Here is a 25,354-nt window from a genome sequence, read left to right on the forward strand (position 1 = left end):
GAGGTCTGCCCTGAGCCTCCTCTTCTCCAGACCAAACACCCGCAGTTCCCTCAGCCGCTCCTCACAGGACTTGTGCTCCAGGCCCTTCACCAGCCTCGGAGCCCTTCTCTGGACACGCTCCAGGGCCTCGATGTCCTTCTTGTGCTGAGGGGCCCAAAACTGAACGCAGCACTCAAGGTGTGGCCTCACCAGAGCTGAGGACAGGGGGACGATCACCTCCCTGGTGTGTTGGCTGCACTATTCCCGATACAAACCCAGATGCCATTGGCCTTCTTGGCCACCTGGGCACACTGCCGGCTCCAGTCCCCCTGCCTTGGGGGGTGGAATATCTTTGAACCGTATGCCTGAGCACAAAAAGCTCCAGCTGAGGCCATAACTGGTGCTCAGCTCATCTTGTCTGTGCCTGCAGCTGCCCTGGCTCAGCACTGTGGGCATCAGCCAGCATCTGTTTTTGAAATGACAGGTTTGCAAGAAACTGGTTTTTTTCACCTTGACTGGATCACTGCCCCATGTTGCTGCATGTTCTCGCAGGGTTAGAGTACTGGGGAAAGCACAGAAATATTCATATAATACATCTGCTTTTCTACCACAGCCAATGTACTACTGGAAGTACTGTGGAGTGGATCTGCTCCTTGCCTTTTACAGGTGTGACTGAAATCACCCTCAAATCAAGAATCTAAACCAGCCAACGCTGAAATGGGGCAGACGAGCTGGAAAAAATGCACTGAGATACTTTTATTTAAATAACGAGGACTTAAAAATTCTGAGTTTTAATACAAGTTAAATACAATACAGTGAAAATATCAGCTTTTATAGTTTTGCTTGTCTACAGACAGCTTATTTAGAAATTCAATATATTTTACAGCTTATTAACAGTAACACCTGATTCTAACTGCCTGAGCTGCATTTAATAGCAATAGATTGTACAAAATACTGTGATATTCAAAAAAAAAACTGGTATACTGTACAAAAATATTTTTACAGTAGTTTGATATCTAAAAATCAGATTAGCTGCATCTGGAATTCACGGTAAAGTGTCCTCTCTCAAGAGGAATTGGTGGATAAATTGCTGAGCTTTCCTCTTTTCCGCTATATCAGGTGTGGGATGTCCAGGAGGAGGTCTAAGTAACAAGCCACCAAATATACTAGCTGCATTTTTGAGAGAGAAAGAGAGAGAGCACCAGTCAACAGCAGGCTATCAAAAGTAATTCCACCAACCCCACTCAGTCAAAATGAGAGAGAGCCTTGTTTCAGGATGGGGTGAGATAAAGCTGACAACACGTGCATCTCTTCTGTGTCCCTTTACAACTTTTTTTCAGGCTACTGCCAGGACAGTGTGTTTCTACGGACTGTTTGATAATTAAATGCTTCAAAACAGTAGAAGCCATGACTGCGAGCACTTTGGAGAACCGTGTTCTGCTACACAAACTGAAACCCCCCTCTGAACAGAATGGTTATTTTGCCCTCCTTACCAAGAATATTCACATCCAAATGGTTTTTCCCTGAATTTTTCAGTAGTTCTCGTAGAAACGCCATTAGATATTCAAATACATTTTTATGGCATTCTGGCAGCTTAGAGATAATCTGGGTGGAAAAAACAAACAACATTTATAGTGAAGAAATGGCAATGGCTTAGCAGCTTTATCTACTACCTGTCTGCAAACACAACAGAAACAGCTCTTAATAACCCAAGGCACATCAGTCCTAGATCCATTCTATTATGAGATGATTAAGTTTCTTAGAGCAAAAGCCTGTTATTTGTCTAGCATAAACCAGTCTGCTTCCCCCTCCTTCCAGAACAACAGAAATGGTCTCCCAGCGACGCTGGCATTACCTGGCTGCTCAGCAGGTAGTTGTTGGCACACTCCAAACAGCTGCTGTAGAAGCTGTAGCAGATGACCGGCTCTGGCAGGCTTTCCAGGAAGAGCAGCAGGGCCTCTGCTACCGAGTGGTTGCTGCCAACTGATCCAAAGATGGTTAAGGAAGAGGTGAGCACAGTATGGTCTATTTTGGTAGTATTTCTGCTGAAACATTAATCATTGCTTAGGTCTCCAGGAACTCCTGTTGTCCACAGCTTTGAGTCCACATATCAAACTCTGTTTCCATGGGCAGTCAGACACTTACATAGTTCATCAACAATCATTCATCAGCGTAGCAATGACTCTGCAGAGGCATTAGTACTGATTGCAAGTAGCAGTGAAGAGCTGCATATCTCAGCTACCATGAGATGAGAGACAGCAATTTAAAAACCACAATGGAGCACAGAAGACTGATAAAACCCTTCTTGGCTTAGATCTTTTGTTTGGGCAAAGTAAGCCCTACCAGACATCAGTCTAAAAGGATACGGAGGGTATCATGCATTCCTTTGTCCAAACAGTCTCGTATTTGCTCAAATTCAGACCTGAGGCCTGGTTGCTGAAACAGGTCCTCCTGAAAAGACCACCATCAGTCAATCTCAAGGGAAATAAATATTTGGGTAAATAAAGCACTGTCATTATAAACTGGCTGGAAAAATCTCCCTAGATTGGTCGTTATCAGCACCAATCTCACCACGAGCAGTTCTAGTAAGGCTGTGGGACTGCAACAAAAAGCAATGCAGAAGGACAGCTGCTGGTGCATGCCACACACTGAACACTGCAACTCGGGGTACTAAGATCACTTATCTCAAAAATGTTCTTTTCTTACCCTTTACCAATGGCCACAAACATCCACAGTTAGCCACGGCTGCCATTACCAGTATCTTATCCAAAACTAAACGTAATGCAAACAAATTATTTTGCAATTCCAGCACAAGCACTGCCAACCTGCTGGGAAGCGTTGCGGTATAGGTGATCCACCATCATCCACAGCTCTTTGGGAATTTCCAGAGGCCTTTCAGCTTGAGTAGCAGCATCACTTGTTTCCAGCGGCATCAGGGTCTGAGAGAGGGGAGGAAAAAAAGGAGCTAGCCAACTTCTTGTTCAACTCTGCAGATTGCTTCACAGAGCTTACACCTGAGAATTAATACTTGTTACAGAACTGTGCAGCTTCACTCACTAGTCTTCATACAAGACAGGTCCAACAGGCACATTTGTATCAAAAGTGCAGGCAGAAAGAACAAGCTGCTCTCAAACACGCTTCATGTACACTCAGCTCTATGGAAACGTTACATCGTGCCTCACATATGCACACATCTCCATTCAGTGTGGGGAAAGCCAAAGGCTCCAGAGAAAAGGTCTACGTTTAGAAGCAGCACACCTTTTTTAAATGTGCAGGCAGAGCAAACAGTGCCTTACTGTCAGTGATCTACGTGAAATGGGTTGCTTCATCCACGTGAAGCACTACTGCAAGGTGTGAAGATGGCGCGCTAGGGAGCACAAGCTGTATCTGTATTCTCAGACTACGGACCAGGGAAGTGAAAGAAGGCTCTGTAGTAACAGACAGGACTTAACCACCTAGTTTTAATGGTTCCCGTGGGCTCAGAAGGGAAGCTTATCTTTAACTCACAAGGTTCTGAATGGATTCTGCTGACATGTCCTGGATCGGTTCCCGCATGTAACACAGTGTATGAATGGGAGACCCAAAGCAACTGGGCAAGTAGTTTCCTGTTACAGACAGAAAATAATCCTTCCCCCTGTCAAGATGCAAGACCAAGATATCTTCAAGTTTTTCTTCTCCAGAGTTTAAGCGCGTAGCGGTTGATTTATTAACAAATAGCTCCAACTCGATCGTGATCTCAGAATCTGCCAAAATGTAAGAAAACCGTACTGATTAAAAAATAATATTAAACCCATAAGCCTGTAAAAAAGCATAACATTGTCAAAATAGGAGAGAAAACTAAGCCAAAAGGTGACAATATTAGCTGATTAACATGAAATGAACAATGAGGAGCTCACCTGGTAGCAGAAAGCCCTTACTAGGATTAGCTATCAGCCACTCCTTGCAGTAGGTTTCCTCATCTGGTTTGCTGATAAATTCAAACTGGCAAGGCACTTGTCCATTGCGGATTGTAAACTTCTCTATCTGTAGCTGCATGTATTTAACATCCTCAAAATGGAACTAGAAACAAACATCAATCAACATCATCAGCCAATCCCCCCTTGCCAAGCACCACCAGCAATTCCTCATATTCCAGTCCCATAGTTTAATCATTAAGCAGCAAGATATCCAGATTAACCCTCTTGCTCCCACATCCCACCTCTTCCAGGATTAAATAGGATTACACTTGTTTACAGTGTACGCTCAAGTCATTTGCATTAGCGTGCACTTTAAAGCAAATGCTCCCCTCAAATAACCTCAATGAAACCTGAGAACAAGATAGCGGTAGCCTCAAATGTCTCAGTTGCTTGTCTGTTTTAGTTCCCAACACAAAAAGCAAATGCTGGTTTTGTGACCTTCTCCAAATCCTTCAGTATTTTACATTTTATGTTTCTAAGAACAAGCAACAGCAAGGGGCACAAACTGCCCTTTTACTCTCTCACTCTCCACCTCAGAGAGTAACAGAGCTGTGCGTTTGAGCCTGGTACCATAAATGAAATTTGCCTGCACCTAAAGCAGAAACAAATATTTCAAGGATTTGTAAACAGAAAACAGATGAAAGTCAATATACTGTTTCTTTGGAACCAGACCCCACGTTCTAGTATCCATCTTACATACTTCTACCACTAGAATACACTTTTGGTGTAGGAATAGGAATGCTCAATGTGACCAGCAAGTCAGGGCAGATGAACATACCCTACCTCTCTCTGGGAGAGGGTCACCGAGGGAATGTTGGCATTCTCCATCTTATCCAGGGAGCGCACTATTTCCTCAAAGACTTTTCGATAGAGCTCCTCATTCACAACCTTCACCTGAAAAGGACACACACAGCACCAATTGGTATTTATTGTGCCTCTACGGGAGAGCTATAACACAGACTGAAACATGAAGTGGTTCAATTTTAATAGTACGCTAGCACATACAACACATTTGATGAACGGAACCTCTTGGAGCACTAATACTCTTATTCCTCCTCAGGACCCTACAATAAAGGACCTTGCTATAAGTAGCATATAACTAGCAAGAGAGGCAAGAGAGTCACCCAGTTATTTTTTGGGTGTTTTTTTCCTTTTTTTTTTTAAACCACATTCCTGGGCTGTCAATGATGTAGCATGGCTGCACTGCAAGCTGCTGTGAAAATGATTAATAAAAAAAAGCAAAAGGATACTCATAAATTATTCTGCTGAAGTGAAGTATCACTTAATACAACCCTAGTTTACTAAGAACAATGATTCCACCTCAATATATTACCTAGCCCACCTTACAAGCCATTGTTCTGTGTAGATGCCATAAAAGTGGGGATAATCCAGCATGAGGGCTTCTCCCCTCCTCCTCCTCTCCCCACACACAGGACAAGGTCAGCAGAGTTATTTCCTTAGGTACAGACGTACTTACCCCAATATCAAACACAGAGCTAACTGGCTTGTGATCACTGATCTTCAAAGCCATATGGCTGCGATAGCTCAGCTGAGCAATGTTCTGCCCTTTCCAGAGTATCCGATCACACCATGCTGGAACACGACACTTCTCACTAGGACAGAGGTAAAAATTACAGTTTCCAGGCACAGTTCAGGTGGAGTAACACTGCGAGGCAGAATTCTGCTCTCCCAGGGATTCGGTGTTTTCCTGACAAGGCCAATTTCTGCTTTTTTTTTTTTAACTTTATTTTTACCACATTCAGTGATGACATTAGCCATTGATGTCATCACATACGAAGCAATCACTGTACCTTGTGTCCCAGTCATCGCAGCCAGCATCATATTTGTATGTTGGTTGGAAAGAAATCTCTCCCTCTGTAAAGCCTTCAAAGACCGCTTTTGCATTCATTTGCCTCTTTAGCTACAAAAGAAAAAGGAAATTAAATAAGCTTAAGCACAATTCCCATATGAGCTAAATGGGAGCACCGAGAAGGCTAAGGAGCACCTGCAGGTAGGTGAGGGAGGCATCAGTACCTGGTCATACTGGTAAAGCTCTGAAAATGCTTTCTCGTCTACAAGCTGCTTCACTTTTGCCACATCCAGTTCCTCCAGCCGATAGTTGAGGTCACCCAACCATAAGATCACACTGAAAGAGAATGTAGACCAAAGCTACTCTTTCTACCGTGGCTAATTTTAGTTCCCATTCTGCATGTTTGTCACAATCTCTTACTAATTGACGATTTTACTATTCTTCAATGACTAAATCCTACAACCCACTGAGAAGATTGATGCGTATTATTGCCCCATTCCAACTTCATACAGGAAAATAAAACAAGGCCTGGAAGACTGTAAAAAGATAAACGATTGCCAGAACTCTATAGATGACCACTGTCAAAACCAGGGTTATAGTAAAGCCTTTCTGACCCTTCCTGACTAATAATTGGATCGCTAGCCACCCTTCTCACATCCCTGTGAGAGAACCTTACACCCCACCATGTTCCTAAGGCTCTGTCTTGCCACCTGCAGTGCATCAGGTAATCAAAGGCGAAGCATACTCATGTTTGCTAATAGTGAGAGGTGGCAAATTTGGATCCGATTGGCAGAATTGCATCCGAGAGCAGATGTCCTTGAAGTCCTGGTTCCTCCGCTCATATTCCTCCGTGTGAGCTGCAAGGTGAGAATTCACAATGCACACACTAGTGTTATGGAATTTAAACCTTATGGCAACACCACCTTTGTTACCCTGAAAGATAAAGACAAAGATGCTGGTCAGAAGCTTTTGTTCTGTACACAACAGATAAATCCAGAAATGAGCTAACGGCAGTGGACAAGCCAGAAGACATTGAGGCAGACCATTTAATTCCAGAAGAAGGAAAAGGCTGAAAACCCAATTGGTGATAATTACTTCGTGAATTTAAGCCAGGAACTCGTGTGAGGATTTCACACAGCGACAGAACACGGCAAGCAAATTTACAGAACACAGTTTGTAATTCAGGATTTAGTTAATACAAAAGGAAATTCAAATCAACAAGGGAGCTGGTCAGTTGCTTCAACAAGTCCTGAAACCTGTTTAGCAACAAACAAGACCTTTCAACACAGACAATTAAAAAAAAAAAAAAGTCAGTGGAGGAGGAAGCACACGGCTTAGCTGGCCAAAAACACCTCTGCCAAGTTATAGCTGCAGTGTTCATGAAACTACAACCAAAGGGCACAGACTTCATTCCAGTGATGCAGAATGGCAAGAGGCCAAAAAGTCCTCCTCAACAAAACTATAATCTGGATAGACACGTTTCTTCTACTCATGTTTCCTCGCATTAATTGCTTTGAGCAAAATCACAGCCAGCATCAAGCTACGTGAGACTGGGGCCCCACACAGCCCAGCACATGTAATCAGGAAAAAGCCTCCAAGGAAGCTTCTCCCACAAGGTCTATGAGCTTTTGAGAACACACGGTGATTCCCTCTAGCAACAGCCTGAGCTGTCACAGAGACGGGACTCTACATTTCTAAAAGCAGCTGCCTCCTTTAGCTAGAGGAATAACCACTACATCTAAGGAGAGGAGAGCCCTGGGGAGCTCCGAAGTCTCACCCCTTCTCACACACGGTTGTCATTCTTACCATCCTCCCCATGATGCCAGTTCCCACAGTCTCAATTTCCACCTCGGAGATGTTCAAAGCAAGGTCTGCTTTCACATACAACAGAAGCATTATTCCCACAAGCCGCACAAGTTTCACCTGAAAAATAGATCCTGTTGCACTAAATACTAGAATGAGAGAAGGCACATTGTCCCCCAGCTCAGAACAAGGGTCAGCAAAACACAGATGGAGGAGAGTTCCAGGCTCATCCAACAGCCCACCTCGCCACACAGTACACAGGCACTCTATCAGCACAGCACAAGAGGGAGCCAGGGATCAACACCACAGTAAAGGAAGCCAAAGCCCAAAGCAAAGGCCGAAGCACAGGCAGCCCATAGAAGGAGCTTCCCTTAAACAAGCGACAAGAGACAAAGCAGACCCAAGGAGCAGGAGCCGAAACACAGGCAGTGTTCCTACCAAGATACCTTCACGCCTCGTTCCACCATGCATTATGGAGACAGACATGGCAGATGCTAAGACGCTTCCTACTCACTTCCCCCAAGACAGCAGGAGCTTCATTTATGCACGGTGCCTAGCTGCTCCCTCCTGTCCTGCCCTCTGCCTTGGCACCCTGCACAGTAACACTACCTACTTCACCTTCAGAGCACTTCTGACTGAGCAAAAGCTGCAGACAATGAACCTCTGGAAGACACAGCAATTGAAAACAGGAAAAAGCAAAGTGAAAAGAGGCCCAAGTGGAAAATGATTCCACATTCAAACCTCCCCAAAAGCCCCATTTACCTTTGCATATTTGGCATCTGGGTGAAGACTCTCAGTTACAGCTTTAAACCATTCTTCTTCCTTCGGTGTGTCATTGAAAAAGAAGGCTTCTTTACTCAGATCAAGCTCCTGGAAACTGCAGTAGAAGAAGAAACCCATGTATGCACGCACTTTTTTATAACTCCAGCCCTTCCCTCCAGGAAAGAACTAAGACAATTTATGCTCACACTAAATTTGTAACTTAAAACTCAAATTCAGTTATGCTGATTTCAGAGGCAAGTTAAAAGTAAAGCTATTTGTTAGAATTAAATGGAACAGTATTAAAGATTTTGTAAAACTGCAGTGCCAGAGAGTCCAACCACTAGCAGAATAACAGCCCTTTCAGGCTACGCAAACACACACTCTAGAGCTGTGCAACAGAGTAAGGCAACGCAAACATTCCTCAGCTGTGATGTCTTGGCTGAACACCTCATGCTACAGATCACAAGCAAGCACCCAGAGTTAAGGTTTGGAAGGAAGAGCTGGAAAGAGACACTCACCCCACGCAGTAAATGTCTGGAGGCTCCGCGTCACATCTCAGCCAGGGCTGGAGGCTTTCCCTGGGTGACTGACCATTCACATTATAAGTCCCGATAAAAAATCTGCAAAGAATTCACTTTTGTTAAATCCCAGAGCTGCAAATACCACTAGTATTAGCCCAGGTACTTAATAATAATTATGTAGGAGTAACTTGTTTCCAGGAGAGATTAGGGCAATGTGACAAAGTCTAAATTCCTACAACTATTTAATTACAGTAGCGTCTTTATAGCCTGTTTTACAGAAGGATGCACATTTTTGCATAGAGTGTAAAAAGACACAAAAATAGAGCTGTGCAGTAGCAGTTCGAAATGATAAATTCATTGAATGACCTGCATAAATGGATTTTAACCACAGTAAAGTTTTTGTCCTGATTATATTTTTCACCCAAGCTCTTATGAGCTTAGTAGGACAACTGCAAGGCTAACAGTAAACAGGAGTGAGAGAGAAGGCCAGGGGTGCACAGAATTGATGCATTTCCAGGCATAGGAAACTTACTCCCACCCCCAAAACAAGCTCTTCTCGGGAATGATCATTACCTGAAGTTCTGGATGTACGTGTAGGAATCCTCCCTTTGTACGAGCTGTGATTTAACAATAGTATCTCTTAGTCCAAACTTTGGTTCTGATAAGATTGAAGCCATGTTTGAAACCATTACGTTGGAGGACCGCACCATTTCAGTTTTCACATCAGATTTGACTTTGCTTTGCCTGGAAGGGAAAACAAAATTGCTAGATGAAGCCCAGGATAAACACACACCCTGGACAGCTTATTTCTGCTACCAAGGACGTGATTCTCATTTACCTGTCTGTTTCACTGATCAGTGTGCAGAATAAGCAAACAAGACTGAAATGAGCATTTCTTAGAACAGCTCAGACCTTCTCTAGATAAAACCAGTCTAACTAACTGAAATAACAACCCGTTCTCCCTAAGCTGGTGCAGCCTGTTGAGTCAGGGCAGACCTTGTTCACCTGTACACAAAGCCGTACACGTTTCCTGCTTACTGGAACAGGGAGATGCGGATCTGATCTCCCTCTGCTCAGCCCTTCTGACCTCAGCAGAAGAATGAAAAACTTTGTTTTCATGGTGGAAAAGTCCCAGCTCTATCTAGAAAGGAGGCGGCAAAGAGTAGATGGGGACAGAGGTGGTTTTATTTAGTATCTTGTTGCTCTGTGATTTATTGCAGACTCCTTTTGCAACAGTAGTAATGCCACAGCTTGGGAGTTCCCACAAGCAAGTGCATGATATAAATTTAAGGTCAACAACCTACACATGAGTGCCAAGGACGGCACAGAGACAGACTTTGAAGGATATGCAGCAGGGTCCACGAAGTCCTGGGAACTGGAAAATGAAACTCTAACATTTTAAGAGTGTATCTATGAGACATGGTGGCCCTAAGCCAATGCTCTCTGAATTCAAAACAAACAACGCTAGCAGGTCCTGTCCCACCAAACAGCAAAATATGCCCAAATAGGGGGCAGCGTGCTTATGCTGAGCTTTTTTTCTCTCTCCTAGCTAGAATCTGTGATTCTCTTCCCAAAAAGTTGCCAGCTACTGCTCTAGATCCTGCTACCTCTGATGACCGCAGCTGGCACAGTTGCCAGCACCTGGAAGCAGATAATGCAGCAGGCAGATTCCTCAAGCACTGGTGTCTGCACAGACCTGTCACGCTGGGACCAGAAAGACCAACTTCCCCATGCGGTTTCCAGCTGAAAACCAGGAAACCCAGACAGAAAGCTCTCTGCAACTTGTCTTCCCCTCGACATCAAAATATCAACAGCTTGCCCACTGCAGCTCATTCCGTCTGTACACAATCATACAGAAGCACACAGAAGTTTGGTGCTATATATATTTACTGTCAACAAAGAGCCTCTGCAAAGGGGAAGCACAGCTAGACAGGCAAAGAAACATTGCCACCACTTTTACACCTCCCTAGACCCTCCCCAGAGAGCTGATGCACACAAGTATTGCTTCAACTACTTCGACGAAAATACTCCAGAAGTGAGAGGGAAACCATACCTGGGAGCACCTTTATCGGTGCTGTCATGGCTCCAGTTCTGATTAACTGCAAGTTTTTTTCCATTCTGCTTGATGCCTTCAGAGCCAACCACCTCTGGAAAAAAAAAAATCAAGTTTCACATGAAACACAAAGTGTTCTTTAACTTATCAACACACTTAGGCAAACAGAAGGGAAAACCAATGGGCAGAATACAGTTTAGGCTTGTACAGAGAAACAATGTGTCCCACAGACTCTCTTTTTGTTATCTGATCAACTCATCTTATTTTGACAGAACTGTTTGGTGGTGACGCAGCTTCCCCTGCAGAGGAACGACTTACACCAGCGTGCCATAAGGCCACAGAGAGCAGCAGAGCTGCCGGCTCTCTTTCAGAGCTAAGCCAAACCAGGACTGGCACCATAAAATCCAGGGCTTTATCCTGGAAATCCAGAAAAACTAAGCTAATAATTAGCTTTTTCTTTCTGAAGCAAGATGGGAAGTACAAGGAAAGGAAGAAAAAAGACTAAACACACTAACATTTAAAGGGTTTGGGTCTCTCTGCAGAAACAGAGCAAAGCACAGGAGCTGTTCCCTGCAAAGCAGTGCAGTAGTCACCATACGAACCTGCCACAACTCAGCAGAAATAAGTGCTGCCATGTAAATTCAACATCCCTGAAGAAGTAACAGGGCAGCTAGTATGCAAATGCTGCTAAATACAGGTGCAACGCTAAACACGTTATACCGTGTTAGCAAAATTTGACCAGTCTCAGCATTTGTTTCAGCTATGACATTCTGCTGATAAGTGGCAAAGTAACAGTTAAAGCAGAGAATTTTGCATGGGGTTTTCCGTACTTAAGGTGCAAAAACAGCAATATCAAGGCAACAATACTTCGCACACCAGTCTAATGATGGTATACAAAATGTAAGCTTGTAAGATTTCTATTCATTCGGCTGAGCTTCTCCTTCCGTGAGCACTACCCAGAAAAACTAAAGTTTTATCACTGTCATAGTACACCCTCTAGGACAAGAGCACAAACCAGAAACAGAACTTAAAGTACTTTACACAAGCACTCAGAATATAAACAAGCTGACAAGAAGTGGCCATATTCTCAGCTTGGAAAACCTCTTCTGCCCAAAGAGCCCTCCCAGAATAAAGACTCTGTAAGAGGATTAATCGGAGGCTGTTTCCAGAAGAGCACATGATTCAAGCCTCATTACAGATCACACAAGCAAAGTCCTGTGGCAATGAGCAGGAGCAGCCTTTGCTAAAACAAACTCTGAAATTAGCAGTGTGCATCTCTGCTAGCAGAAACGCGTTTGGCTTCGGATGCAGCATCACCAAGTTTCAGTACTCCCTCAGAGTTCATCCAACCACAAGCGTTTCCCAGACGCATATTTTAATGCTCTTAAACAAAAGCTTAAATTAATTAAAATTAACTTAAATTTAAGTTAACATTTAAATGAACAAGATATGCCTGCTCCTCGAAGAAAGATGAATGTTTCTCTCTATCTGCAGTTCAGTGCTGCACCACGAAGCGCAGTCCCAGTGAGCTCGGGCAGAGCCACGAATTTTCTCCATAGGCATTGAGTGCTTAATCAGAGCTGCTCGAGCCTCTGCAAGTTTTCCTGATAAAGACCATGCGAGGGATCTCGACAGTGACAAGAACCAACTTGAACTTTCACTGTAAAGAGCAGAGCAACCAGACAACTGTTTCTCTGGTAGCAGGAAGGGAGCAGAGGTTCATCTTTATTACCCGCAGACGCCAACAGCGCTGGGCAGCAGGCAGGAGCTGGTTGTGCCGCTGCTGGCAAGGTTTGTGTGCCTGCTCCGTGCTGCTGGCACAGCTGCCACGCAGGGCGAGATGGCAAGCCAAAGATCACAGCCATACATTGTACCTTGGCATTTAAAAAAATATATTTTTGCTGATGATGTTATGTAGGATTCTCTTTAGAAAGAGATTAGCCCTGGGAATGGGCTGTTTCCTTCAGATAAATTCACATCTAGACAGGAGGTTGCTCAAGCCAGAGGAGGTCTGTATATTAGCAATCTAACGTGGAATATTTTAGCAAGATAATGACCTTATGTAATAATTGAACTGGGCACAGAAATAAAGGGCAACGTGCAGAGATAAGAAAGCAGCAGAATCAGGATTTGCAGCTAGAAGGGACTTACAAAACAAAGCCTTTCTTATTAAACGTGTGCAGCGGCGTTATAACACTGTTCTACAGCAGTTCGATGTCACCTCTCTTCTGGATAAAGCAGGATCCAGGCTTAGTGCTGGAAGGGGGGGGAATTAAATTAGCCTTGCCATCAGTTGTGCCAGTCTCAGCCAGCCCACTCTTTGCGTAACGAAGTGCACGCAGCAGTCCACGCGGGACGGCGCTACGCCTGGCTGGAGGGAAGTCACTTCGTGCTTTCTGCTGTTCCAAATGAAGCAAAACTGCAGTTGTGATTGTGACCGTGCACACGGATAGGATTTTAGATAAGGGTATTAACTGAAATTGGGAACATAAACTATGGACATTTAAATTCCATTATAGATTCTCTCATTCATTAACCAGCCTTAATCCACAGAGAGTACAACAAACCAATATTACCGCTAGCAAATGGCCACATTCACACAGTATTTAAATGTGATTTGATTTGCCTATGAAAGTTGCTCGCTCAGTACTCATGTTAATTTAATGACAAAGCAAGAGCTAGTAATAGAAAACAGCAGACAAAACCTCATTCTGTATCAATTTATATTCCAAAAAAATCCCAAGTGATGGCAGAGAGCGCTTTCTTCTTCTAAAATGAGAAAAAAAAAATCCCTAAACTCCTCCAACTCAAGAAAAACACAATCAAGCCTTGAAAAGGCAACTTTGTCAAAGCTCAAAGGCATGACTTGATAGGAGAACTACTTTCCAACAAGCTTACAATTCAAAGAGCGTTACTGTGCTCCAGATACAACAAAAACAAACCAGCAAAGGAACCGGCTTGTGTTTCATTCAGCATGCTTTTAGGGACGTGGTTTAGTGGGTGATATTGGTGGTAGGGGGACGGTTGGACCAGATGGTCTTGGAGGGCTTTTCCAACCTTGATGATTCTAGGATTCTATGCCCAGGTCTCCCCCAGTCAGTTCTAAGCAATGAGTTAAAATGCCATGTCTGAACAGATGTTCCCAGATCCCTACCTTGGCTCAATCCAATTTGTGCAGCTGCCTGAGGTCTGAGTTACAAAATCCATCCTTTCTCTTTCTCTCTCTTTTTTTTTTAAACACACAACTGACAGCGAAATAAAAAGAAGGAACGTCGGTGGCACCAAACTGCACCCACGTGAATACGAGGAGCCCAGCCGAGCTGAAAGCGGGTGAAGCAGAAACGGTTCGATTTCGATTTTGAATCCCACCCCAACTTCCAGGAATTGTTCCAGCTCTGCGCTGACTTCTAGGAATCGCCCTTTCTCACAAACTCACTTTGCAAAGGGAAAAAGCAGCAGCAGCAGCGACCGGGGGCATGTGTGATAGCATCACGCCGGCAAGAGGAAGAGGCCGATGCCACAGCGCTGAGTGCGAGGGCGAAGGCAGCAGCGCTGCGGGACTGCTGCGAGGTGCAGCCAGGGCACATGAAGGCCGGCGATGAAGAAAGCCAAGCCTCCAAAACCTGTCAGGCCCCGCAAGCGCTGCCTAGGCTGGCACAGGGCTGTGGTGCCTGGACACGGGGCAATCCCATAGCGGGCAAAGCTCTTCTGGCAATGGCCCCCCGACGTGCTTCTCGTCGCTGCCTGCGATTCTCTGCCCGCAGAGGAAGCCCCAGAAGCAGAAGGGACCCCGCAAGACCCCGCCAGCTGCCTCCACGCGCCCTAAATTCACTGCCCCAACCCCCGGAGCCCCCCTGGCCCCTCAGGGAGCTGCCGAGCCCCGTGTCCGAGAGCCGGGCCCTTTCCCTTCCCCTCTCAGAGCGCTCCCCGAGCCCCACAAGCCGCCAGCACCCCCCACACCCGGCCGGGTCCCCCCGGAGCCACGGCCACCGGCCGGCCCGGGCAGAACGGCTCTGCTACCGCCGGGAGGCGCCGAGCCGAGCCGGGCCGGGCCGGGCCGTACCAGGCGGCTCCCCCGCCTCCAGCCCCGCTCCCGGCCCCCTCCGGCAGCAGCGGGTCCCGCCGGGTCCCCACAGACCCCCGCAGCCCCCGGGCTCACCTCGGCGGGGCCTCCCGCCCGCCGACATCGGGGCAGCTCGGCCGCTGCCGGCCCCGCTCCGCCCCAGCCCGGCTCCGCCCGGCGTGGGGCGGCGCTCGTCGTCCCCCATCCCGCCCCCGAGCAGGGACGGGAGGGGACGGGGAAGAGGAATGGGCCGCGGAGAGGTGGCTGGTAGCGGAGCGGAAGGGCCCGGGGCGGCCGCTGACAGCTCTGGGAGCAGCGAGAGCCAGCCCCAGGGCCCCGGAGCTGCCCCAGGGCCCCGGAGCCATCCTGGAGTTGCTCCGGAGTCGCTCCGGAGCTGCCCTAGAGCTGCCTCAGGGCCCTGGAGATGCCCTGGAGCCGTCACGGAGCTGCCCCAAGGCCCCGGAGCCATCCTGGAGTTGCTCCGGAGTCGCTCCGGAGCCTCCCCGGGGCCCTGGAGCTATCCCAGGAGATGCCCCTGAGCCCCGGAGTGCTCCCCAGGTGCTGTCTTCCTGGCCAGAGTGAAAGGTGACGGCCATGGGCATTGAGATTTGCGTGCCTGTGTCCTCCTGGAGCAGCACACACCTTCAGCACATCTGCTAAAGGGGCACCGAGCTGCAGGCACAGAGGAAGATGCTGGTGGAAAAAGTGCCAGGGTGTGAGAAAAAGCAAGAAGGGGGCGAGCAGACGCAGAGCATCTGAGGAGACAGCTTGCGGTCGCTCAGGGCACGCAAAATAAATTTCCACGTGGCCTTCTGACTGCACAGTGCATGGGTTGGTCACAGCTCAAAGTGCTGCTGAGCTCTCTGATGCTGCACAATCGTTACCCTTGCAAAGCGTCGCAGCTCAGCACCAGTTTCAGCAGCAGAGGCTGACGCTGCTCTTCCTCCCAAGCCTACAAACACAAGCCACCAGCCAGGCTCCCTGCGCCTCTAACACCGAGCACGCGCACAGCTCGTACCTGAGCTGCACCTGCTGATCTCCTGCAGGAATGTGCGGGTGTGGGAGCCAAAGGGCAATCGCACCGTGAGTCGATCGTCTTCTGAACTGATCTGGACCGTCACATCAGAGCCTGTCAATAATGGGAGGAGAAGAGCTCGTGGTTGGTGCTGCCAAGCACTCAGAAACACCCAGCATTTTCTGCACTGCAGCAGCTGGTGCACACATACAGACTCTATCAATAAGTCTCCCCGGGTCTTTCTTTTTCACATTTTACATGAGAATGCCATTTAAAAATATAAAAATCACTGTTCGTAATAATTTTTGTTCCACTCATTCAGTAACAGTGAATGCATTTGGTGGCCACTGCAGTAGGTGTTAAGCAGCACCATGTCCACTGATGCCAGCCCAAACTGCTGCTGATGCCAGGTATTTGCCATCACTGCTCTGGTACCGTCCCACCCAAATGCCTCCAAGACATTTTGTAGATGTTGTCTTAGCAGGAAGATATGTAACAGTCTCTGCATGCTCCACTAACACTTGGTTTTGCTGGTCACCCTTTGTTACATCTTGTGTGTTTTGATAACAGACACAAATAGCTGTGCCTGAAAGAAACCCTGGAAGGGCCGATAATTGATCTTTCAGCAGCTGTTTAAAAACATTTGGAGAAGCGGTTCCTCTGGTTGAACAGGGGTGACAACGCTGTCGGCATGAGGAGAGTAATGGCAAGCAGCTCACCCAGGAAGACAAGATCCCCTTGTTCCACAGCATACACCTACAGAGGAGTAACCTCTGTCTACAGCTCAGAGCACAAAAGCGTGTCCTTCTGCCCCGCTGCGTGCAGCTGGTGCAGGGCCCGGGGATTTCTAGAGCACTGACACTTAAACAGCAACAAAACTCACCGATGACATGAAGGTCACTGTCAGGTATCACTGCAAAAGCAAAGGAAAGTTCAGTCACAAGCAAAGCAACAGGATTGCTGACTACAAAAATACTTCAAGGCTGGGGAGCTCAGCAAGGTCCTCAGGCCCCAAATGTTCCCTGCAAGCACGGGGATAGGCAGAGCAAACCTGCCGGGGCAGGAGGCCGTGGGTGATGCTTGGTAGGACACAGGGCGCTCTGGATTGCAGAGCGATTAATCTGGTGGGGCCCTTCCAGCTATGCCATGTGGTTCATAAGCTTCACCAGGGATTATAAATTGAAGAGAAAATGGGAAGGGCTGAGTAGGTCTCAAGTTTCAGCCAGCAGAGCAACAAAATATGGACTCCAAATCCCTCCACCCCCTTCTTCGGAGGTGGTCACTACATCCCCAAAGTGCGTTCATACCTTCTTGCACTGCAAACCCTTCTCTGATGGGGATGACTTTCTCCAGCCAGACATCCTCAGCGGTTATGGCCATCCGCCGGTGACTGTATATGTAGATCCTGCAAGCATGGAGCAGACACAGAGGTAATGTCTCCCCTCTGGCATCTCTGCAGGTAGGGGCAGACCCCATCCCATCCAGCAGCAGCTGCCAGCGTGGCCTTGTGCAAATCCCCAAGCAACCTCTCCACCACGCACCCGTCGTCCCGCTTACCCTGTCATTTAAATAAAAATGTGTTCGTGTTATTGGCGACACACACCAAGCCCACATCTGCAGGGCCTGGGCTCGCCTCGTTACCCGTCTGTACAGCACAGCAGGAGAAATGCCAAGGCACAACTCCTCCCAAACAGTGCTCTATCAGACCTCGCCCTGTTAGAACGTGCTTTGGGATAGGAAGGGATTTCAGGCACTTTCCAAGGCCTACAAAAAAAACCTGTCAAGCTGTGCTGCAGCCTCTCCTCCTGCCAGCAGCATCCCCCTGCCCTCCCCGCTCCGGCACCTACGCGTGCTCTCCGCAGCTCTCCACCAGGCCCAGCAGCCGGCTCTCCACGCTCTCCCCACCAGCCAGGGTTCCCTGCACGGCCTTCGGTTGGGGTCAAGGAACAGCAAACAGCGATGGGATCCCGGCGGGGCCTCCTCAAACCGGGGTGGGCCCGGAAAAGGGAGGAAAGCCAGCATCACCGCGGCACAAAGGATATGATTCGACACGTCGCTCCACCGGCCAGGGTCTCCTGGATGGCCACCGACTGGTCCATGCTCCGCGCCCACGAGGCGAGAGCCGGCGGTCCCGAAGCAGGCCCCGAAGCAGGCGGGGAGCAGCAGCAGCAGCAGCCCTGGGGTGATGCCAAGCTCCGCGATGCAGCTCAAGGAGGCTGGACCAGGACTGGGACCAGGACCAGGACCGGGATCAGGACCAGAACCGGGGATATGGCCACGCTCGGTCCCACAGAGGCTCCCGGGGACCCCTCACTTCTTGTCCCGCTCCCAGCTGGGCTCTTGGGGCCGGAGGTGGCCGAGGCCCGCCCCGCTCCCGGCCTGCCCCAGGCGTTCCGTTAACCCTTCGCTCCGGGAAGGGCCCGAGCCCAGCTGCACGCTCCCATCTCAGGCGCCGCTGTCACCAGGGGGGCGGCCGCGGGGGTCACCGGGTGCTGGGGGGCTTCGTGACGCTGTCTGGAGCGCTCCCACCCAAAGCAGAGCATGGCCAGCCAGGTCCCAAAGCCCCAGGAAACACGCCGAGCCTCATTTTCCGGCCCCGCTCAACGAGCTTGCAAACGATTTTTACAGCTGGCCGCACGCAGTTCACCGATATTAGAGGGTGAAAAGCCGGGGAAGGGAGCGGGAGTGATGGAAAACAGCCAACAAAAGAGGGTGAGGAACTTCCCCGAGCTGAGGATGCCCCTGTGTGTCCTGAAGGGGAAAAAAGGAGAGGAGGAAGCTTTAGGGTCGGTAGCAGGCAGGAGAGGCTAATTTCCTCGTGAAAGAGGAGGGGCTCTTTTTTCAGCAGCACTTTAAATTACTTTTCGTTACATTTTCGTTACATTTCAAGACCCAGCTGGTGTGAGCCAACTTCTGAGCTCCTGCTTTAATTATGCAAATCAATTACTGCAGAGTGTGTAAGCAGGTGCTAGGAAATGTCACCAGACAAAGCCGTTTGCATACTAAACAGAGGGGAGTTTGGTCTAAATCAGCTCTTCCCCCAGCTGCAGAAGTGACGGCCGAACTCTAGCAGCTATGAAAAAAAGCAGCAGCGTTTGCTAAAGCCACCGCTCCGCCGCCTGCCTTTCCCCTCCCTCCTCTGCACTCCTGCAGCGGTACAGAGTGGACAAGAGCCTGCAAAGAGGAAACGAAAGGAAATCAGCCCAAAATATCTGCTGCGACCTCCAAGCCTCTATCCTTACAAGAAATGGCATGGTGCATGTTGTTTTTGAAATTGAAAAAAAGCTTCGAGCTCCATCCTGTTTTCACTTTCTAGCAACACGCTGCCCGTGCGGCCTGAAATGCTTGAAGAAAAAAAAAAAAAGAGGGCCCCAGCCCTTGTGCTGTGGTTTGGAGGCAGCAGAACTGCAGGCGGATGGAAGCAGCCCTGCAACGTGGAAGGGGCCGGCTATCGCTTCAGGCAGCCTCTTCTCGTCCAGTCCCACATCCGCTGCGCGCAGCTCCGCTTAAGGGCTTCCGAAGCGAAGCCTTCCTGCTGGTGGAAGCACAAGGGTCCCAGCTCCACGGGCTGGGGTCCCCCCCTAGCCCCCAGGCACTCAGAACACGCCCAGTTAGCGAGCCAGGGGACAGACATTTCTTTATTTTTATTTTTGCATTTTTTTCCCCCTTAAAAGAGAGCAGTGACAGAGGACAGCAGACTGTGTGGTTGCAGGAGTGGCAGCACCTTGCCCCCACAGAGCCACCCACCAGCTGCCTGTGATGCAAGAAGGGGCTGGGGAGTGACAGGTCACAGCACGGGCTCCTGTTCCTGTCTCTGCTCTATCTTTACGCAGAGAGAATCATAGATATGAAACAGGGTTATCTAAACCACAAGCCACTTTTAGCTCAGCCCCATTTTCCTGCCTAAGAAGTGGAGATGAAACAGTTAAGAATTGCACCTAAACAGAGAGGAGGTTTTAGAGCTATTGAGTACAAACTAAACACAAAGTGGGTGTCCAGAAAGGCTGCATGGAGAAGATTATTAACTAGAGCAGACCCCGTGCCTTCACTCAAAGCAGAGGTTTCTGGTTTTTAAGGCAGTCTTGTTCCTACACCTGAGGTCCCTCCATCCAGCCTCCGCCGTCCCAGCAGCGTAGGGGAACATCTTCAAGCTCCGGATCCCCTTGCTCCTGGCACAGGGATGCAGCTGAGGGCGTTGGATGGTGACCATGGCTGAAGCCAGAGAGGGACGGGACCCTACTGAGTGCAGCGGCACGGCCCAGCGGGGGGCAGGCTGCGGGGCCCCCGCCTGCCGCTTACAGCCGGAGGGGAGCAGAGACCCCACGGTTCAGGAGAAGGGCAGCCCCGCATGCCAGGAGCTGCAGGAGCGGGGCCAGAGGCACCTGCCCAGCACCGTTGACGTGAATTTTGCCATCCAGCTTCAGGCAGCTGGCTTTTGGGGTGGCGGGGCAGCACTCCTGGTAGCAGGCAGCCTTCACGCCTTTAGCACAGACGGGCTTGGCAGCCTTGCAGGCTTTGCTGCAGCCTGCCACAAAATCCAGGCCCGTCTTCTTCATCTGGAAGGAAAAGAGAAGTTAGTGATCGTGCCTGGCCTCCAGCATTCACATCGTGGGGATGCACGCAGGCTCCTGGGCACAGCCCAGCTGTCCTGCTCTTACCCCCAGGGCCGTACCTGACAGAAGTCATACCCAACAAAGCATCTAGCAGTGGCCTTCTTCCCCTTGAAACATCCATCTCCATGGCAGGAGAATGCTGCACAGACCTTCCCCTACAAGACAGGACCGGAGGAGACACAGTGTGCTTGTTGGTGCAGACAGCAGGACGCCCAGGACAGGAGCTGGACCTCAGGCAGCCTGAGGGCCCTTCCCAAACCCCCCCGCTGCATTTCAGCATTTGTGCCATCTCAGGCGTTTCACACGCAGAGATAAGCCCTCCATCTGACACCGCAGGAAACCTCACCGACACGCCACCACAGCGAACAAGTTTCAAGCTGCCTTTTCCTTCCTCTTAGCAAGGCTTTGCAGAGATGAGCACCTTCCCCTCCCCATCGCTCGGGTGCCCCAGCAACACCCTGCACCCATGGGTGCTGCACAGTCAGCTCAAGCTGCTTGAACCAAACCAAGTGCTGGGCTTGGGACCCTTACCAGCTCTGTCCCTGCAAAGCTCGTTAAGGATTTTTTCCCCTTTCAGAGGCAGCTTTTGTAAAAACAGCATTGCGTGGACCTTCCCTGGCAGTACCTACATTTCGGGGGGGAGGCCGGGGGGTGGTGGCGACGGTGGTGGTGGGCGGCGTGGTGGTGGCTGGCAGGTCACCTGCAGACACGAGAGGAGCCCCGTGAGGACACAGCGCATGCGGGAACCACTCGGGAGCGGAACCCCAGAGCAGAGGAATCACGGCGATGCAGCCAGCCCAGCGCAGTGGGCTTTGTGCACCCGTCTCCCTCGTGTGCAGCAGGATTAACCCCGGACCCCCAGCCCGGGGGAGCCCCGCGGGCAGTTACCGTAGGAGCTGGCATTGAGCTGCAGGCAGAGCGGGGTGTCGCAGCACTCCAGGGCGCACTGCTGCAAGCTCACGCTGCTGTTGGTCCTGCACGGCTCCGCGCCGCACGCGCTGCTGCACCTGGCTGTGTAGTTTGTGCTGGAGAAACGATAAAGCTGCAATAGCAGAGCCAAAGGAAAAAAAAATGCTAGAAGTGTGAAGAGATGCCACTACGAAGGTGTAAAAGCGACTTGACAGATTGCAGCGGAGAGAAAGGAAAACGGACTTGCAAGGTCACGGCCCCCCACACCCTGTCTCGGTGAGCTCCATACCTCGCAGAAAGTCTCGTTGGGGCAGGTGGCCGTCTCGTTGGCATAGGCTTTGTCCTGGTAACACCTCTCCCCAGAGCACTGGAAGCTCTGGCAGGTGAGCTGGAGGGAGAACGCACTGGGAGGTCACCATGCAGCAAAGCCTGCTCCTGCAGCACCACCATCGCCTGAACGGCTCCCTTCCACCCCAGGAGATGCTCTCAAGGGACTCCCAGCTCCCATGAGGGACCAGGAGGGTAAAGAGCCTGGTCCTGGGGCTGTAGCAGCCTGGCCAACGTCCCCCTTCCCTTTCCTTACCAGTGTTCCTTCTGTACTGTTCACAGAGGCGTTGGGGGCCACCGAGGAGGCGTTGGGGGCCACCGAGGAGGCGTTGGGGGCCACCGAGGAGGCGTTGGGGGCCACCGAGGAGGCGTTGGGGGCCACCGAGGAGGCGTTGGGGGCCACCGAGGAGGCGTTGGGGGCCACCGAGGAGGCGTTGGGGGCCACCGAGGAGGCGTTGGGGGCCACCGAGGAGGCGTTGGGGGCCACCGAGGAGGCGTTGGGGGCCGCTTTGTGCTCTGGAAAACAGAAAGTTGCATCGTGGTGAAGGAAACCCCGACCGCATGCTCAGCAAGCCTGCGTTCCCTGCCGAGCCACTGCCACATTGGTCACATCGGGGTTGGGATGCGGATGGCAACAAGTGGCAGGATGTCCCAAACGAGGGACAAACCCAAACAGGGTTTTTGCAGCCAGCAACGAGGGAGCTGCAGGTCAGACAACAGACCACTATGGACACGTTCCGACAGCTTCTCCCTCCCCCTTCCAGCCACATCACATGTGAGAAAGTCTTTTCTGGGGGCAAAACCTCTAGAAAAGTTCCCTCAGTGCAGCTCCATCCTGCAGATTACAGCCAAGAGGGGACAGCCGCAGCCTTTGCCCTGCTCCCAGTGGGAGCCGCAGCTTTCCCTGGGGTGCGGAGCTCACCTGCTGTGGCAAGAGGGCCCCAGGAGCCGAAGTGCAGAGCCAAGACGCAGAGCAGCAGGCCTGGAATGGAGGGGAGATGACTGAGACCGCCAAAGGCCAAATCCAGCCCCAGCAGCCTCCCCAGGAGGCCAGGAACCCATGAGAGGACCTCCCCAGGACGGACGCTGCTCTCCCTGCCGAAGCAGAGCCCCCGTTACCTTGAAGGGGGAGGACGAGCTGTCGGTGACCTGCCATCGTCCCCACCAGCAGCCTCAGCCGGGACCTGGCAGGGAAAGGCAGAGTCAGGGCTGGGCAGCCCCAGGGGACAGTCCCACTCCAGCGGTGGCCGCTGTCACGGTGGCACGAGACCCCTGCATCTGCCCAGCCACAGCTTGGGGAAGGAGCAGAACAGGGAATAAAATCAGGCCAAGTTACATAAAAGAGGCTGTCCCTGTTGAGGGTTGTTGTTTTTTTTGTTTTTTTTTGAACCTTTCTCCCTGGAAATTCTGCAGCCTTTATTCCAGACACCCGGGGAAATCCAGGTAGTTCAGCACCTCATTTTGGTCCCCGTAGTGGTAGGACATGCTCCTCAGGCAGGAAAAAGTGCCTGGCAGTGACAATACCCACCAACAGCACCTCTGAGAACTGCAATCCGGGATGTCTCAACAGGCTCTCCACCCAGAAGTCATCCTGCATGTAAATAACCAAATAATTCAGCACTGGAGCTGCTTTGCCGAGGGTTTGGGCTGACAGATTTTCCCTGCCAGGCACATCGTCTCTCCAGAGATGCTTCCTTTGCAAGCTGCAGGCACCCTCAGTACCCAGCCCTGCTCTGGGTGCTCCAGCGAACCCCATCACCGTGCTCACCGGGCATCAGGGAGCGAGAGTTGGGCCCTTCCAGTCCCGGCTGCAGCCAGAGGAGGCTGAACAAGCACAGACGGAGTCCGGGAGCTGCCCGCCCCAGGGCCGATGCCCCCGAGCGTGCTCTTTCCCGTGGGATCGGATCCAGGGCACCCCCACGGCCTGGAGAGGCTCTCCGAAACCACCGAGGCTGCCACCGATGGGGCCCAGGGGCTCGGCACAGCGGCTGGCAAGCAGGGGTCCCCCGGGAGGCCACGTGCTGCTGGTTGGTGTGGTAACCCTCCAGCCTCACGGTAACGCAGATTTGCGAGCAGCTGCCAGGAGCACCAGCGTGGGGTAGTTACCGATGCTTGGCAACACACAGCAGTCTGCTGATGCTGTTGCAAATGAAGAAGCCTCTGAGCCCAGGACGGTGGCACCCACATCCTTGGCACACGGGATTCTGAATTCAGAGGTGCCTGCACAGCTTCTCGTCAGCCAGCCCCTTGCCCTGCTGCTCACCCCACGGTTTGTTCTACCTGTTTGGGTGCTTTTTGTGATACCCTGCTCTCCATTGTAGGAAAATCTCTGCTCTCATTCAAAATCTTCACCGGTTTAGCTACGGAAAGTGGAGATGTGACTCCAAAAAGTGCTACAAGAACTAAAACATTTCCCTCCCGTCGTATGATTTAGGCTCAGATAGCGTTGCCCAAAGACCTGGCATGGCTGAAGCTTGTGTAGCAGCCACTGCGGGTGTTCATGCAGAGTGAAAGAAAGCAACGGAGGCCCTCACCTTCCGGAGCAGGGCAGCCACCCCACCTGGACCAGGTTTGGCGACCCTTACTGAACTGGGTGCTGCTCCAGCACAGCCAGACCCTGCTCCACGACAGGCTAAGAACCAACGCCCAGCAGACACAGCCTCATCCCGAGGAGAGCGACTTTTCCCCAGAGCAGAGGAAGGAAAAAGCTCCCAGCATTGACTCACCCTGTCCGTCTGCGCCCTGAAGCCCCCGCGCACCAGCGAAATCCTGCAGCTGCCTGCGCCTCCGAGCACCGACAGCAGCTGCGGTACCTGCAGCACCCTGGTGCCAGCGACCAGCCCCACCCTTGCCAACCACTGGCTGCACAAACCATCACCCAGGGAGGGGTGTTTGTTACCTGCTGCTCCGCTGGATTTGGAGATGCGAATGTCTCTGCACAGCGGAAAAAAAAATAAAAGGATTTTTCACGCTAGAGATGCCACACAAGCCAACTCTATACCAAAATGAAACCCCGCTGGAGGCAGCACGAGGACTGCCACAAAGGATGAACACGGCCTCTGCACGATGCCCCTTTTCTCCTCACTGGACTTGCAATTCATGTGGCAGCATGAATATTACGGAGCATGTTCAGACATCTCTGCATGGGGCTGGAGGAGCATTGAGAATGCTCCTAAAGTCACAACAGTCAAGTCTGAAAGCACTGGGTTCCTGTGTCAACTCTCCTGCACCGCAGCTCAAGAGAGCCGCCAAAGAAAGGATCTGTACTAGCACCTACCAGGTCTTCCAAGTCAACACCAGTGCTGGAGAAATGAAAGCAAACTGCCCACACAGCCCAACCTAAACCAATCCCAATTATTCATTCCCTGGAAAACTCCCACTGGCCAGCACCCCAAAAGGGAGACAGAGCTGGAGTAAAAACAGCAATGCAAGCCACTGAAGTTTGTTCTGCAATGAAACCCAAAGAAAATCATACGCTTACAGCAAGATACAGCACAGGACCATTACTCATTGGCAGCATGCAATGTTCATGTGTGCTTTAAA

The 25,354-nt window shown here is 50.4% G+C and overlaps 2 protein-coding genes across 7 annotated transcripts; both read right to left on the reverse strand.

The window, feature by feature from the left end:
• Positions 1-733: 733 nt before the first annotated feature.
• On the reverse strand, positions 734-18,327 carry INPP5B (inositol polyphosphate-5-phosphatase B). 5 transcript variants are annotated; one of them, XM_080567371.1, is made up of 22 exons: positions 17,996-18,327; positions 17,810-17,880; positions 17,270-17,367; positions 16,846-16,875; positions 15,966-16,076; positions 10,885-10,978; positions 9,405-9,575; positions 8,829-8,930; positions 8,311-8,425; positions 7,552-7,668; positions 6,491-6,678; positions 5,970-6,081; positions 5,747-5,856; positions 5,413-5,548; positions 4,719-4,829; positions 3,876-4,038; positions 3,487-3,722; positions 2,805-2,918; positions 2,346-2,430; positions 1,835-1,962; positions 1,473-1,584; positions 734-1,149 (listed from the first exon to the last, which is right to left on the reverse strand). In XM_080567371.1, exons 1-22 carry the CDS (start codon positions 18,059-18,061, stop codon positions 1,025-1,027), a joined length of 2,595 nt encoding a protein of 864 aa, XP_080423497.1. In that variant the 5' UTR covers positions 18,062-18,327; the 3' UTR covers positions 734-1,024. The 5 variants fall into 5 exon arrangements, with proteins under 5 accessions (XP_080423497.1, XP_080423495.1, XP_080423499.1 ...); XM_080567369.1 differs by having other exon boundaries at positions 17,810-17,889; XM_080567373.1 differs by having other exon boundaries at positions 17,988-18,327.
• A 992-nt stretch (positions 18,328-19,319) lies between these two features.
• On the reverse strand, positions 19,320-25,337 carry LOC308182549 (uncharacterized protein). Of its 2 annotated transcripts, none has more exons than XM_080567397.1 (9): positions 24,538-25,337; positions 22,931-22,995; positions 22,734-22,793; positions 22,068-22,327; positions 21,774-21,872; positions 21,464-21,617; positions 21,205-21,275; positions 20,635-20,730; positions 19,320-20,518 (listed from the first exon to the last, which is right to left on the reverse strand). In XM_080567397.1, the coding sequence occupies exons 1-9, from the start codon at positions 24,684-24,686 to the stop codon at positions 20,258-20,260; spliced, it is 1,215 nt and encodes a 404-aa protein (XP_080423523.1). In that variant the 5' UTR covers positions 24,687-25,337; the 3' UTR covers positions 19,320-20,257. The 2 variants fall into 2 exon arrangements, with proteins under 2 accessions (XP_080423523.1, XP_080423522.1); XM_080567396.1 differs by having other exon boundaries at positions 23,580-24,678.
• Positions 25,338-25,354: the final 17 nt, after the last annotated feature.

Source organism: Anser brachyrhynchus, assembly GCF_964034855.1.
Source record: "Anser brachyrhynchus genome assembly, chromosome: 24".
In the NCBI taxonomy this organism is placed as follows: Eukaryota; Metazoa; Chordata; class Aves; order Anseriformes; family Anatidae; genus Anser; species Anser brachyrhynchus.